This window comes from Colletotrichum navitas (assembly GCF_030913465.1).
Source record: "Colletotrichum navitas strain CBS 125086 chromosome Unknown LY79scaffold_36, whole genome shotgun sequence".
Taxonomy (NCBI): domain Eukaryota; kingdom Fungi; phylum Ascomycota; class Sordariomycetes; order Glomerellales; family Glomerellaceae; genus Colletotrichum; species Colletotrichum navitas.
The window spans coordinates 221,281-237,278 of record NW_026850582.1 but is presented as its reverse complement, the minus strand read 5'-3'; the positions used below and the strand labels follow the sequence as shown (position 1 = coordinate 237,278).

Sequence of the window (15,998 nt, the reverse complement as noted above, 5' to 3'; positions counted from 1 at the left end):
TGACTCTCTATCGGTTGGTTCATTCCACACATATCGTGTCACGATAACCTCACGTATTTCCACCTTCTGCAACAGGCGTTCCAGGTACCATATCACGTGCCGCTTCACATTCGCTCCTCTATATATAGGACCTCACTTTCTGCCTTTTTACTTTATAGAAATAAGCTTTTTAGACCTGAATCCTTCTGTGACCTGCTGTGCGCTTTAACGCGTGACATATGGGCAGTATCAACCAAGGACAACCTGGAGCCAGACATGGCTTCTGACGGCTCTAAGGGCGGCCGCGATGAGCCGGTGGCCATCATCGGCATGGCGTGTCGCTTTCCGGGTGAGGCGACGAACCCTTCAAAATTCTGGGAGCTCCTCAAGGACGGCAGAGGTGAGTTGAGAGACCACTTATGTGATAAGTTCTGAAGCCGCGATGGGAAAGCTAATACTGAACGGTTCCCACCAGACGCCTTTTCCGAGGCCGACCGCTTCAACCCTGAGGCGTTTTACCATGCCAACAGCAGCGGGCGACAGAATGTGCTACCGTGCAAGGGGGCGCACTTCTTGCAGGGCAGCCCGTACGCCTTCGACGCCGCCTTCTTCAACATCACTCCCGGCGAGGCGCTGGCGACTGACCCGCGGCAGCGGCTTGCCCTCGAGGTCGCGTACGAGGCGCTCGAGAACTCGGGCCTGCCGCCGCACCGCGTGGCCGGCACGCGAACCGCCTGCTTCATGGGCGCCGCCGCCAACATGGCCGAGTATAAGGACGGCATCGTCCGCGACTTTGGCAACCAGCCCCAGCATCTCATCATGGGCATCTCCGAGGAGCTCATGAGCAACCGTCTCTCGCACTTCTTCGACCTGCACGGGCCTAGCGCCACCGTCGAGACGGCCTGCTCGTCGAGCCTGGTCGCCGTCCACCTCGCATGCCAGAGCCTGCGCGCGGGCGAGTCCAATGTCCGTTCTAGTCCTCCACCGTGTTCCAATTTGCTTTTGTGGACGTTTCTCAAGCCTGAATGTGCAAAACTGACATTGGTCACGCAATTTAGATGGCCATCGCGGGCGGCGTGAACCTGCTGCTATCGCCCGACACGTTTATGCAGCTACAGAACCTTTCGGTGCTCAGCCCAGAGGGCCGCTCGCGGTCCTTTGATGACAACGGACGCGGATACGGCCGTGGAGAGGGGTGCGGCATCGTGGTGCTCAAGCGCCTTTCAACAGCCCTCAGCGACGGAGACCCGATCCGTGCCATCATCCGGGCCACCGGCTGCAATTCGGATGGATGGACAAAGGGCATGGCCCTGCCTTCTGGCGAGTCGCAGATGCAACTCATCAAGGACGTCTACGATACATTTGGTCTCGACTACTCCTTGACCCAATACGTGGAGGCACATGTACGTCTGTTTAAATCCCTATACCCCTTGATCACTCCCCCCTTTTTCTTTTTTCTTCCGTCGAGGCTCTAGTCGCATGTATAGAGGCTTATATTCAACGCCGTAGGGAACTGGGACGAAGGCCGGAGACCCGACAGAGGCCCACGCCATCTATAACACCATCGGCAGGGCTACCAGGAATCAGAAACTGATCATGGGCAGCGTAAAGCCAAATGTGAGCGAACACCCCTTCCATACCCCCCCCCCCCCCCCCCCTTGAAGTTGTCTGACTTAAAATTATTCGAGCTTGAAAAGGGCATGCAACTAAGTTGTTTTGTTGCCAGATCGGTCACCTAGAACCGGCCGCCGGCATCGCCGGGCTGATCAAGGGCGTGTTATCTTTGGAACGCGGCCTCATCCCACCCAACATACACCTGACCAAGATAAACCGCAACATCCCCCTCGACGAATGGAACATGGAGATACCTACCAGGCTGACGGCGTGGCCCGTTGCCCAGTACCGGCGCATGAGCGTCAGCAGCTTTGGTCTGGGCGGCACCAATGCTCACGTCGTCATGGAGGCTCACAATTCCCAGGTCATCAGAGACCACGGCAGCAACGGCAGCAGGAGCGGAATCACCTGTCATCGTAAGAGACTGTTCGTGCTCAGCAGCCAGGACAAGGGCGGCTTCGACCGCATCGGCAACTCGCTCGTCCGACACCTGGACGGCCTTGGGCCGCTCGCCGCTCGCCCTGAATACCTGGCCGACCTGGCCCACACGCTCGCCGTTGCACGGTCGGGGCTCGGATGGGTGAGCAGCTTCGTCGCCGAGAGCTTAGCCGAGGTGCGGGAACGACTGAACCTGGGCGCGGGACAAGACGCCACGCGACGACGGCGCAGCGAGAAGGACAAAGACAACGCGCCGAGGTTGGCCTTTGTCTTCACCGGCCAAGGCGCGCAGTGGGCCGGCATGGGACTCGAGCTGCTCCAGCGACCCGTCTTCGCGGCATCTGTGGCCGCCTCTACGGCCCACCTGGCTCGGCTTGGATGCGAGTGGGATCCGGTTGAGGAAATGCGCAAGTCGGGCGACATGAGCCGGCTTAGCAGTCCGGAAATCAGCCAGGCCGTCTGCACCATCCTCCAGATCGGGCTCGTTGACGAGCTTAGATCGTGGGGGATACGGCCGGCAAAGGTGATTGGTCACTCGAGCGGCGAGATCGCCGCGGCGTATTGTGCGGGCGCCCTGACCCATGCTGACGCTATCGCGGCCGCTTACTTCCGCGGCAAGGCTTCGGCTGCTGTTGTCGCTACGAGCACGTCGACGGGTAGGGGCATGGGCATGATGGCCGTCGGCTGTTCCAGAGAAAAGGCTGAGAAGCTGATCGCAAGCCGTGACGGCAGTATTGGAGTGACGGTGGCGTGCGTGAACTCGCCCGGGAGCATCACGCTCTCGGGCGACGCGGCGGAGCTCGACCAGCTAGCCCGGGTCCTCCAAGAGCAAAACATCTTCCACCGACGGCTCAAGGTAGAGGTCGCGTACCATTCCCCTCTCATGGCGCCCGTCTCTGAGGCATACTTGTCATCCATCGCCGACATACAGCCCCGAGAAGAGACGGACCCTGTAATATCAGGAGGAACAGTCATGATCTCAAGCGTGACGGCCTCCGAAGCGACGCCCGACATGCTCGGCCCGTACTACTGGCTTGCCAACATGCTATCACCGGTTCTCTTCTCGGACGGCATCCGCGAGCTGGTGCGGCCGTCTGACCCGGACGATGCCGAGAAAGACGCCGGTAACACGGTCGACATGATGATTGAGATCGGCCCCCATAGCACGCTTGCCGGACCTGTCGCCCAGACTCTGTCCGACCACGGCCTAGGCGAGGTGGAATACCGGTCGGTGCTGCTTCGGGGCCACGACGCTGTCGAGACGGCCCTGCAGCTCGCCCGAGGCCTCTTCCACGCCGGCGTGGCTCTCGATGTTGCCGCCGTCAACGGCGACAAGGATTTGGGCACCTCGCTCCTTACTGACCTGCCGCCTTACCCGTGGAATCACGACAGGCTTTTCGACGCCACGTCTCGCATCCAGAAGGAGTACCTACACCGCCAGCTCCCGCGCCGGAGCCTTCTTGGGACGCAGATGCCAACCGTACACCAGACGCAGCGTGTCTGGCGCAGCCACGTCCGGCTCGAAGAGGAGCCCTGGCTGCGTGGCCACAAGGTGGGCGTGACGGTCGTGCTGCCCGCTGCGGCCATGCTCAGCATCGCCATTGAGGGCGGGCGCCAAATCGCCGAGGCTGGAAAGACGCTGCACGCCATCCGACTGCGCGACGTGTCCTTCTTCGCCGCGCTGGCGCTGCCCGAGTCGACGGCGACCGAGCTGATACTGACCATACGCCCGCACCTCCTGGGCACCGTGGGCCACGGCACCACGGCCGGCACCTCGTCGTGGTGGGAGTTCCTGATCTCGTCGAGCGTCGGGACGACCAGCCCGCCGCGCGACAACTGCGGCGGCCTGCTCTCTCTCGACTATCGCGAGGACCGAAGCGAGCACGCGAGGCGCGAGGACGAGCACCTCGCGGCCGAGAAGACTGGCGAGTACCGCGCGACGCTCGACGCGTTCCGGTCGGAAACGTACGCGCCGGACGACTTCTATCGGCACCTCGCCGAACTCGGCTTCCAGTACGACGGGCACTTCCGAAGCGTCGAGGACATACACCCGGGCGCGGGCCGCGCAACCTTTGGCGTGCGGCTGTCCAGCCTCGAGGAGACGTTCAGCACGGGACAGCTAGAGGGGGGGGAGGAGGGGCAACAGAGGCCCTTTCTCGTACACGGCGCCGCGCTGGACGCCATCTTCCAAGCCTGGACGGGCAGCACGATGCGCGGCGGCCGCATCGAGGCCGAGAAGCCGTACGCGCCGACGTTCGTGGCCGAGATGGAGGTTTCGGCCGGCTTTCCCGCGCCCAAGGGTCAGCTGCTCCCGGGCGTGTGTGTTTCGAGACGTAGTGGCTTCAACGAGTGGTCCGTCGACGCTAGTCTGTTCGCCGATGACTCGCTAAGCAGCCTGTGTCTCTCGTTCAAGGACTTTCGGCTGAGCGAGCTCGACGCAGCCAGCGCCGGTGCCGGTGCCGGTGCCGGTGCCGGTGCCGTTGCCTCCACGAAATCATCCGGCGTGGCGGCGCTGACGGCGTCCGTGCAGTGGGACGATGCACTCGACTTCATGACGCCCGAGGAGGTGGCGGACGCCATCTCCGATACTGTCGCCGGTGCCACCGCCCCGTCCGCGCGGGAGAGACTGGCGAAGCTTGTTGGTTTGGTGCTCCATGGCATGAACCCCGCAGCTACGGCCGTTGAGCTGGTGCGGCAGGGCGCGGAGCCGCGGTTGCTGGCGGAGATGCCGTTGGCCTCTCGTGTGATGTACGTGGCGGCGGACGGCGAAGGCTGGGAGAGGGCCGACCGGTGGGACGGACAGGTAGTGAGCCTAGCTGGTGCCAGCGGCGTCGAGGACGCATCTCGCCATGAACTGCAATCCGCAGGACTGCTCCTAATACCGTCATGGGCGGCCGAGGTCTTGCCTATGGCCGAGGAGGGGGTTCTAGAGCGCCTGGTCTCTCTGGCTGCTCCCGAAGCGACGGTCGTCTTGGGCGCCGCCCTGCCCAGCATAATACCCGTCCTCGAGGCCAGCGGGTTCAGACCGTCACCCGTCAGCCATAGCAGACACGACGGTCATAACAGCGCCGTCGATCTTGGTCCTCTCGGAAACGGGGCGCCTGTGCTGTACCGTCGCCGGGAATCGATGCCTCGTGAGATGCAAGACGCCACAGGGCACATCGTCGTTGTAGAGCCGGCGGTGGCAACAGAGATGGCCGAGCTCTGCGTTGGCACGCTTCTCAAGGCCCTCGAGCTATACGGCGATGTTGTCCGACATCGTTGGGCGATAGATGGGTCGTCGACGACGGCCGCTGAGACGGTGTTTGCCGGGAGGACGGTAGTGTGCATGCTGGAGCTCGAGCAGCCGTTTCTCGAATCCATGTCGGACTTGGAGCTGCAAACCGTCAAGACCATGATGCTGCAGAGCGCGCGCATGGTGTGGGTTACGCGCGGCGACGACCCCTCGCTGCACATCGTCGATGGCCTGGCGCGATGTGTCCGTAGTGAGAACGCCACCGCCGACGTCCGCGTACTCCACCTCGGGACTGGGCCGGTGGAGAACGCACCGCGTCATATAGCGCGCGTGGTCACGGTCGAATCATCCGCGGACAAGGAGTTCCGCGAGGCCCGTGGTCGGTTGCAGGTTGCCCGGATCGTCGAGGACCGCCGGGGCGATGCCATGGTCGCTGAGCACCTCGCCGACTCGACGCGTGTTGTGGGCCTCGAAGAGGCGGGCTTCCCGCTCAAACTCGCCATCGGCCATCCGGGGCTCCTTGACACGTTCTGCTTCGTGGAGGACAACGGGGGTGGTATGAGGGACCTGCTGGGTGACCTGGACGTCGAGGTTCAGGTCCATGCTGCCAGCCTCAAGTAAGTTGACTCTAACCCTCTTGTTTGCTTTACGCCTCTGTCTGTCCGTGGCGACATTTATGAAGTCGTTGTTAATTCCCATTTCAGCTTCAAGGACATCATGGCGGCTATGGGCATGATAGCCTTACCGGCGTTAGGCTCAGAAGCCGGCGGCATTGTCGTTCGTACTGGCAGCGGTGTTTCGAATCTACAAGTGGGTGACCGCGTGGCACTTCTTTGTCCCGGGGGCACACACAAGACACTTGTCAGAGTAGACTCGAGTCTTGTCACGAGGATCCCTGATTCCTTGACCTTTGAACAGGCTGCCTCGATCCCTGTGGCCTTCATCACGGCCTATCACGCGCTCGTCAATGTTGCCAAGCTGTCCAAGGGCCAGTCCGTCCTCATCCACGCGGCCGCTGGTGGCGTTGGCCAGGCCGCGATCCAGGTGGCTTCGCTCCTTGGACTCGTCGTCTATGCCACGGCCGGCTCGCGTGACAAAATGGCCTTCTTGACGGAGTGCTATGGCGTGCCCCCGTCGCACATCTTCTACTCGCGCGACGCCAGCTTCGCCAAAGCCGTTGCCCGTGTCACGGACAACAGAGGCGTCGACTGTGTTCTCAACTCGCTGTCCGGCGACCTCCTCCACGCTTCGTGGGACTGCGTCGCGCCTTTTGGCGTCTTTGTTGAGCTTGGCCTGCGTGATGTCGTCAACAACACGCGCCTCCACATGAGACCGTTCCACAAGAACATTACATTTTCCTTTTTCGATGTCAAGGACTTGCCTGTGCCTACGCTAGCCAAACTACTCAACACCATCTACGACCTGGTCAGCCACGGCCGTCTAACGCCCGTCTCACCTATTACCGCCTACAGCGTCGATCGCGTCAAGGAAGCCTACCGCACGATGCAGCAGGGTAAGCACCGCGGCAAGATTGTCCTCACCTTTGCCCCCAGTGCCCGAGTGCCCGTCCTGTTCCCGGCCACGGACTCGCTCACTCTGAACCCGAATGTGGCCTATCTCCTCGTCGGAGGCCTGGGCGGCCTGGGACGCAGCCTTGCCCAGCTTTTGGTCTCATGCGGCGCTCGCAACCTCGTCTTTCTCTCTCGCTCGGGGTTGCCCGACGGGTCCTCCGCTGCTAGGGATCACATTGTCAAGCTCGAGAGCATGGGCGCCAAGACGCGCGTGCTTCGCGGCGATGTGGCCGACAGCAAATCGTTTCTCGCCACCATGCGTCGGTACGAGGACGAGGGGCAGCCGCCCATCCGCGGCGTTGTACATCTGGCCGCTGTGCTCCGCGACGCCGTCTTCGAGAACATGACGCACGACGAGTGGACTGCGGCCCTGCGGCCCAAGGTGCAGGGATCGCGGAACCTCGACGACTACTTTGACCGCTCCCGGCCGCTCGACTTCTTCATCCTTTGCGCCTCCGTCGCGGGCATCTGGGGCAACGCCGGGCAGACTGCATACGCGGCGGCCAACACATACCAGGACGCTCTGGCGCACCGCCGCCGCGCTCGGGGGCTGGCCGGCGTCGCGGTCGACCTGGGCATCATCAGGGACGTTGGCATGGCGGCCGAGCAGAGCTTCGGCACGCGCTTCAGTCAGTGGGCTGAGGTCGTCGGCATCCCTGGCGCCGTCTTCCTGGCTCTCATGAAGAGCCTGATCAAGGGGCAACAACAGCAGCAGCAGCAGTCTATAGGCAGTGATACTTATTCGAGCTCCGACCCGGAGTGGCCGCCTCCACAGGTCTGCTCAGGCCTCGGGTCAGCCGAGGCTTGGGAGGCCCACGACATCGCCCCTCCGCCGGCTTACCTCGCCGATCCGCGCTTCGCTGCGCTGGCCGGAGGCAGCGCATCGGGCTTGCAACGGCGGTCTGGTCCGGGGGGAGGCGACGCGAAAGCGTCCTCCTCTTCCTCGTTGGCGTCTCGGCTGGCCGGCGCGTCGACCAGAGATGAAGCCGCCAACGTTGTCGCCGACGCGCTTGTGCACAAGGCGGCTGGTATCCTACAAATCCCACCGTCCGAGGTCGACCCGTCGCGTCCTCTGTACCAGTACGGCGTTGACTCGCTTGTCGCCATCGAAGTACGCAATTGGATCAACGGGGCGATGAAGGCCAACGTAGCCCTGCTCGAAATCATGGGCGGCGAGTCGATCCGCCAGTTCGCTGTTAAAGTTGTTGAAAAGAGCAGCTTGGTGGCAGTCTAGTTGCTTGCTACCAACCAATGCGTTGCTTGGAGGTATAACCCTATAGGAGAGAGGTAATGATTATGTTTTGATCTTCTAGGATCCCACAGGATTGTAAGTAATTGTCACCACCCAGTGGGTTATGGTGGGTTGTGAGCCTGGTAGTGTAAAATATTATTGAGGGATCAGTGTCGGGGGGGGGGGCGAGGATCAGTCTCCTGCTATACACAATGTGTGGCTCAAGGGCACGGCGCTCCTGCAGCGTCTGGCAAGTATAGAAGATATGCGACCTCGCTAGCAAGGTAGCACATCAGTATTAAACATGGCATTTCGAAAGATACTCTCAGGCGCCTCTGGAAGTCTCAGAACACTAAGAGATGCGGATCAGAGTATCTCCCTGTGGATAGAAGACCATCCACGCCAGCACCAACAACTGCCAGGTAAGAATCGCCTGCTAGGTGTTGGTGAATGTGACTAAAAATAAAGAGAAAAAAATATACTTGTAGATGCCCTTCGACTTCGACTAAGTGCATTAGAAGTTACTACTTAACAAAACTTAGATGATCCGCAAATACAATCGGAAGCAATCAAACAACAGCTTATAAATATCTCTAATAGTCTCTCTGGGGTTTCCTACTTAATACACAACCCAAGACTGAGTTGTAACTATGGCGATAACTGGGATCCAGCATCAACGGAGTCCGGAGATGAGCTTGCTGCGTTGTCCAGCCGCACAACAAGCCACACATCGTGAGAGACTGTAAACAATTGGCTCAGAAGATTGATTTTAGTTAGGAGCTTGCGAAGAATAGCCCCTGCACATATCATGCCCAAGTGCCATTCGCAGGCCCAAAGTAACCGACGGACGGCATTTGTAACCAAGGCAAACCCTGGCCGTCCGCAGTGTTCTGCCAAACGGTGTTGCCCCACCAGTTAGGGAACTGTACGTTCGGGCCTAAAGACAGGAGAGTCAGTCACCGAGAGCATTGTTTGAATTGTATAAAGGTTACGCACCATAGGTAACGGCGAAGAAGATGACGATACCGCTGATTGCGAGGCCGGTGTCCAACGCTGCAGCCAGAACGTAGTTGTACTTGGTCCACCAGGCATAGAACTTGCGGTAGATGATTTTGTTGAAGATCAAGTTCACGATGTACCAGGAGGAGTAGTTGATGCCAGTAGCGGGGGGCACGTTGTACGTTCCGACGAAAATGAGCGGCCAGTTGATCTTGCGAACGAGCTCCGACCCTGTCCTCTTGTAGATGAAGTACGTGATGGGCGGCAGGATGAGACCGATCCAGAAGAAATGCAGCAGACCAGAGTAGATGGCGCCGACGGAATACAGACGCGCAGGGCCAACGAGGCCCCAGATGACCGAGGAGGAGAACACGGTGCGGCCGTTGGGGCAAGAGAAACCGTTCGGCTGGTCCTCGGTGCAGATGCCGTCGATGTTTCCCAGCATCCAGAGCGTGACGCCGGTCTGCGTCAGTGCCCCGAGGATCGTGGCAAGACCTTGTGCGAAGAAGAGAGTGATGGGCGGGATCTTCAAGTAGTGCCCGAGTTTCATGTCGGCTGCGAAATATAGGCCCTGGCCGACGACGTCCGTGGATAAAATTTTGAACAGCATGTTCGCGACAGGTTTGCCCTGGAACATGTAACCTCCAATAAACTCGGAGAGGACGTTCAGTTGGTTGGCGTTGACGTTGGTGACACCTTGGATCATGCCGCAAGGGATCATGTACAAGGCCGGAATGACGAAGGCGAGGATAACTCCCCACCATGGCAGTCCAGTGTCATAGCCCTCTGCAGTGCCGACGCTCATGCCGAAAACAACGAGGAGGATGACAGCCCACCACCACCATTTGACAGACTTGTAGGACTTCATCAGTCGTGCATGGATATCGAGCTTGAGCGTACCCCTCATGGCGCGCTTAATCTCATCGAAGTGGAAGAAGTAGACATGCGACAGGACACTGTGACTCGCGTGTAAGTAAACGGGCTAGACTTTTGTCGTGGGCGATGGAGCTAGTCCTTGTCGTGGGCAACAAGGCCAGTCTTCGTCATGGGCGATAATTACCTGGTGATGGACGCAAAGGACAATCCGTAGACGAACGCGAACGTCGCAGGCAGGTACGGAGGCGAGTACGCAGCGTACTTCTGCTGGTCGAACTCGTTGTTGGTCAGGACCTTGGTCACGTTGTACGCCGTGCCGAAGCGGTCGTAGACGTCCGCCGTGCAGAATGGCATGTATGACGTAAACCAGGTGTTCGTGTAGTAGATGGCCGGCGTGACGATCCAGAAAAACACCGCAAACCCAGCAAAGACGTTCAAAGCAGCCCAGTGAGGGCTCAAGAGGGGGTTCGAGTTGTACGCGATCATTGACCAGTCGAAGGTCAGAGGGAAGAGACCCATCCCGCTTACCATTCCAAATACCTTGAAACTGTTAATAGCCTTCTTAAAAATGTATATAGAGGTGTTAGATTACGTACCTGGTTGACCACAAGGTTGTTGGGCGCGATCCAGCAGATCCAGGTGAAGTAGCTCAGGCCCGTCCAGATGAGGCCCGGGAACCAGTACCAAACGAAAGAGCACCCGCCGACAACCATGAAAAATCTGATACGAGTGATGCGCCAGCCATCGGCAACCGCGTTGGCTCTCGAGTGGAGGGTGCTGAGCAGGGCGACGTTGCTGAGCACGCCGGGCCAGATCATGCTAGCAGGCTTGACGAGCCAGGGGATGGCGAGACCGGCGACGGCGTATCCGCTGAGCTGACAGCACAGCACCACCAGAACCGACATGCCGGGCGGCACGGTGAAGCCGTACAGCCTTGCGGCCTGGATCAGGTTCGTCGCGTCGGCGGAGCCGAAACCGAAGGAAACGTTGGACATGATGGTGACGAGGGCGTGCTCCTTGATGTTGAAGTGCCGATCCGGGTTGAAGCGGCTGATTGGTAAAACCTTGGCCATCGCGACGCCGATCGGGAACGCGAGCAGTTCCGCGACGAGAGCCACGATGTGGACTCCCGGGTAGCGCAGCGAAAAGAACTGGTTGACGCCTGCGCCCAGGAAGACGAAGATCTTGTCAGAGTCAGCTGGCGAACATCGACGCTACTCGGACGAAGGAGGTGCGCGCATGCGTACAATACCAAGAAACCAGGCCCGGAACGTGTTGACCGGAAGCGCGGTATCGTCGGTTTCCGGGACAACCGCCCTCACCTGCGGGAAGGGCGAAGTGTCGGCTTCGTAGTCTCCCTCGGCCTCATCTTCGAGGACCCGACCCATGTCGACCTCCAGCTCCGTGAGATGCCCATTTTCAAGCTCGAAATCTTGGCCGTGGGTGTTGCGCGCTGTCTTGATATCGTGCGTCGCGGACTTCTCAGAGTCGACGTCCTCGGGCGGCGGCGTGCGGCTGATGTCGGCTGCCATACTGGTGTTCGAGCGTGGCATTGGCGCGGGAGCAAGCGACAGCTAGAGCAGCCAAGACGGCAGCGCCCGGCGCGGCATGTCGTCGCTGTTATATCTGGCTCGGCGCGGTGGGCGCGTGTGCCTCGGTCTCGTTCTCTATAGATCCGCCCGGGCACCGTTCATTCGAGCTACCCAGGTCTTGATAAGGGTCCGAGTGAACGTTGACAAAGGTTCCTCGAGATAAAGGATCCTTGAATCGTCACGAGCCCCGATTGTGCCCCCTAAAAAACCAATTTCTGTCCGCGAATCACGGCCATGGCCAATCGAGTTCCTCCGCGTTATCTTGGGTTTATCTGGTGCTGCGGGGAACTTATGTCTGCTTCTGGCAGGCAATCAGGGATCACTCCCTTAGGACCGGGTCCGGCACGGCGGTTGATAGACGATTCGGGAAACCCTGCAAGATTTGCCGCAATTCCGAAGGACGCACTTCCCGTACGATAAGAGACAGGCCACTACCTAGCACAGTCACCACGGGTCGTCAGACTTTTATTCTACTTGTGCCCATCAAGCCTAGGGTCGCTTTCTTGATGTCGTCAAGGGTGATATAAGGCGTTAATTGCTGCCCGCAATTAACGGTGTCGTTTGCGACAGATGTGCGTTGGGGTGTTACATGGCTGAACATTGAGTGGTTTTGGTTATGTTGAAATGCCGTGCCGCTCAGCGCTACGTGCCAGCAGCTTGATCAGCGCGCCGTTGTTGAGCAGATGTGGTGAGCCGCAGGGTATGCTGGCCAGAATGCACAGCAGTCGTCCAACCTAGAATCTACATACGAGGCGATGCCGGGTAGAGGTAGGTATCCATACGAAGTGGTCTGTGTGAGTGGCGAGCCATATCTGTGCCCATTACGACTGGTACTAGCCATACGGTGGTGCAGCGGTAGGTTGAAGGCATGACGGCGGTCTTGTTTGGCTGGAAAAATTCGATATCACAGGGGCATTGACCTACGTCGAAGGAGTGACCAATAGTTGGGATATGGTGGTTAATCTCAATCATCATGCCTAAGGAGAAGAAAAAGAAGCTATCGCGGAGGGTGGCGAGATATCCACTAATACCCAAGTGGACCGCGCGCGTGGTGGTGGGTATTCTCGGAGATAAACCCCCAATGGGTGATAATTACATGCCTGGCATGGCGACAGACACGTCTCTGAACGAACAATTATTTGAAAATATCACGACAGACATCAGACAGAAGGCCCCCAAGTCCTTGCTTGCTATTGACATTACTTGGAATTTAGTGCCTATAGACACCACTTGAGGCTCATCTGTTGGACGGTATGGTCTTGTCGAACGAGCTGACAGATCTCGAAGTCCATCATGGCATTGAGGGGGTGGCAAAGCACGACGCACCGTCCTGTTAGGCACTTTCATTCGTTGGAAGGACATTTAAGATCCGGACTATTAGCGCATTCCACAAGCAAACAGGTCACCTCTTTACGCTACTTTGGGGCTTTGTACTGTATTTTTATAAGGACATCACTAAATTAAGCAGCACTTCTAGTAGGTCCTATGTGAAAACTAAGTTCGTAACTTAAAGTTGAATCAACCACGAATCAGAATAACCTTTACTAGCCATACTTGTCAGGCCACTCAATAAAAAAAAAAGTTCTTCGGTCTTGAGATTACCCACTGAAGTGGCTATATATTGTGACGCGCATTGATCACACACGGAGATGTCACCATTTGACTTCTCGATCCGGGGGCTCGTTCGATCATGTCAGCTCATAATGTTTCCATTCTACTCATCTCCTTGACAACATCTGCGCTCGAGATGCCGCCTACTTTCAGCGTAGGTCTCCCACGGAAGAATTCATGGTGGTGACATTGAACTTTCTTCCCTTTGCGATTCTACACAAAGTTGAACACCCAGTTACTATGCGACTGGAGCATTCTCTGAAAGGACAGTCAGCTGGCCCGTTGCACCCATTTACTTTTGATACACACGCTCAACACTGTCACAGATGGCTCGTGGTTTTTATAGTACAGCTCATTAATTGCTACGTTAACAATGACGGTATGAGTATTGGTCTATGAGACAAACAGAAACGATGCATCATTTTCGTCTGGCACGGCTCTGACAAGCCCCGTCCCGGGTACGCAAGCTGGACGACTGAGGTCAGGCAGGGAGGAATGGGTATCGCAAAAGATCCATCAAGCGGAAAAACAAGAGAGCGTGTTTCCTAATTGGGCATACCCCAGCGAGGGGCGTTGACGATAATACCGGCCAAACAACCCGAGATGATACCGGCCGTGGGGAGAGTGATGATCCAGCCCATGTAGATCCAGGCAACCATGCGCCAGTTGATGGAGCGCCAGGTACCGGAGCAGAGGCCGACACCTACGGTGGCGCCAGTGATGCACTGAGTGGTGGAGACGGGGAGCTCTGTTTTGAGAGGTTAGCGGCAGGATGACAGAAGCGATCGCAGGGCGGAGAACGTACTAAGGCGGGTGGCCAGGATTATCGTAACAGCGGCACCCAGCTCCATGGAGAACCCACGGGCAGGGGAATGGAGAGTCAGGCGGTTGCCAAGGTTGCGCATAATGTTGTAGCCGTAGGTCCAGATACCGAGCGCGATACCGGCACCGCCGAAGCAGAGAATCCAGATAGGAACCTCAGACTTGCTGCCGGACAGGGCGCCCGTGTTCCAGATCTGGAAGATGGTAGCGTAGGGCCCGATAGCGTTGGCGATGTCGTTGGCGCCGTGTATGAAGGAAGCTGTGCACGCCGTCATGATTTGCATGAAGGAGTACAGGTATTCGGCCTTGTTGTCGTAGTGCTGAACGCGGGCGTGCATTTCCTCCAGGTCGCCGGTAAGGGCGCTCTCCTTCTTCTGCATGTTGATGATGTCCTGGTCGACACCCGAGAGGAAAGCCTTTTTGAGCATCCAGAAAAGGACGGAGCGGCTGAACCAGGCTCCCTCAGGTCGGGGGCCGACGATGGACTTGTGAGCGTAGTCGTTCTTACGGGGAGTCGTTGTCGCGGAGTCGGTAGAGTCCTGCACGACCTTAGTTTCACCGTCGGCAGAGCCGGACTCAACGTCGTTGCTGTGGGTCTGAGCAACACCGCTGCTGCGGGCAGCGTCGAGCTCTTTCTTGGTCATGTGGCCGGCGTAGAAATCACGGATACCTCCAGTCGCGCCCTCGGGCTGAACGGGTGGCTCGGAGCGCCTGAGCAGGAGAGGGCCGAAAATGATATGATACCAGCGCAGTTGCCAGTCGTTCTTGACGACTATGCGGTACAACCAAGGGACGAGGAAGACGGTGACTAAAAGACACCAGGCGACACCCACACCGATAATCATACCAGCCGTTTCGGCGCCGTTGAAAGTAACCTTGATGGAGCCGCCCTTCCAGAAGATCAACATGGTCAGGAGAGAGGCGGTTATTGCGAAGTAGAAGGGCACGGAGATTAGACCCTTCATGACGGGGTTTCTGCGCAACATGATGGCGTACTTTGTGATGGAGAAGATGATGGCCCCAAAGACTCCAGAGAGACCGGGGGCGATGATCCACGCGAGGAAGACGGAAACAACACCAGAGTCGATGCTGCCGCTCTCTGACACCCAGTGAATGTTCTCAGCACCGGTGAGGGCGACACCCATGCCGATGACACCGCCCATGATGGAGTGGGTGGTGGAGACGGGGAGGCCAATCTTGGTGCACATAGTGAGGTAGATGGCGGAGGCGGTAACGGCACAGCACATGCCGAGCATGAGGAGAGCCGGGTCATTCTCGAAGAGGTCGATGTCGACGATCTAGGGGGGCATGTAGGTCAGCGCAGGATCTGACGACGACCTGTATGGGGCTCTCTACTGACCTTGGTACGGATAGTGTCTGCAACGCGAGCACCGACACCGACGGAACCGGCAAACTCGAGGACGGAAGCTAGGAACATGGCATGGATGTAGGAGATGGATCGGGACGATACCGAAGTGGCCCAGGAGTTGGCAACATCGTTGGCACCTATAAGGAAACAAAGGTTAATACCCCTAAGGACCGACGATGCAGCAGGACTCGTGGGCCCATACCAATGTTCCACGCGTCGAGGAACGCGAAGATGGTACCGATGGCGAAGATGTAATCATACTGATGGAGGGTCTCCATCTTATCAGTATCTGGCACCGGGGCACAGAGAGTCGATTTGATAGAGGTTGACGATGTTTCAACGAGTGTTGGACCGAGAAGCTCAAGCGCTCCAACTCTGTGTAGACTTATGGAGGCAACAGGAAGAGATGGAAGACCCTCTTGTTGGCGCGGAAGGCAAGGCCAGGTAGGGGTGATATTTGAGATGTCGACATTGAAGCAGGACAGAGAAGATTGGGAAGTTGCAAAGGATATATACCAGATGGGAGGGGCGATCAAGACCATACGTCGGCCCACCCGAGGCCACCACCCTCCGAAGATGCACATGTCCTGCCCTCTCGTCTGGCCACATCGGTGGCCAGCAAGGATTATCTTGCCGGGTGTGGTTCCCTAGGTAGGTGTGG

General features: G+C 58.3%; 3 protein-coding genes across 3 annotated transcripts; 1 reads left to right on the top strand and 2 right to left on the bottom strand.

Annotated features, from left to right (window-relative positions):
• Nucleotides 1-255: 255 nt before the first annotated feature.
• On the top strand, nt 256-8,071 carry LY79DRAFT_517066 (mycocerosic acid synthase; the record flags this gene model as incomplete). The annotated part of the gene is made up of 7 exons (XM_060554888.1): nt 256-379; nt 455-945; nt 1,038-1,382; nt 1,489-1,596; nt 1,706-5,144; nt 5,187-5,883; nt 5,971-8,071. The coding sequence occupies 7 exons, from the start codon at nt 256-258 to the stop codon at nt 8,069-8,071; spliced, it is 7,305 nt and encodes a 2,434-aa protein (XP_060413355.1).
• Nucleotides 8,072-8,874: 803 nt separating this feature from the next.
• Nucleotides 8,875-11,475, bottom strand: LY79DRAFT_670412 (OPT family small oligopeptide transporter; the record flags this gene model as incomplete). The annotated part of the gene is made up of 5 exons (XM_060563775.1): nt 8,875-9,005; nt 9,065-10,023; nt 10,128-10,483; nt 10,540-11,127; nt 11,191-11,475. 5 exons carry the CDS (start codon nt 11,473-11,475, stop codon nt 8,875-8,877), a joined length of 2,319 nt encoding a protein of 772 aa, XP_060413354.1.
• A 2,216-nt stretch (nt 11,476-13,691) lies between these two features.
• On the bottom strand, nt 13,692-15,615 carry LY79DRAFT_670411 (phosphate transporter; the record flags this gene model as incomplete). Its single annotated transcript, XM_060563774.1, has 4 exons — nt 13,692-13,894; nt 13,952-15,266; nt 15,329-15,474; nt 15,540-15,615. 4 exons carry the CDS (start codon nt 15,613-15,615, stop codon nt 13,692-13,694), a joined length of 1,740 nt encoding a protein of 579 aa, XP_060413353.1.
• Nucleotides 15,616-15,998: the final 383 nt, after the last annotated feature.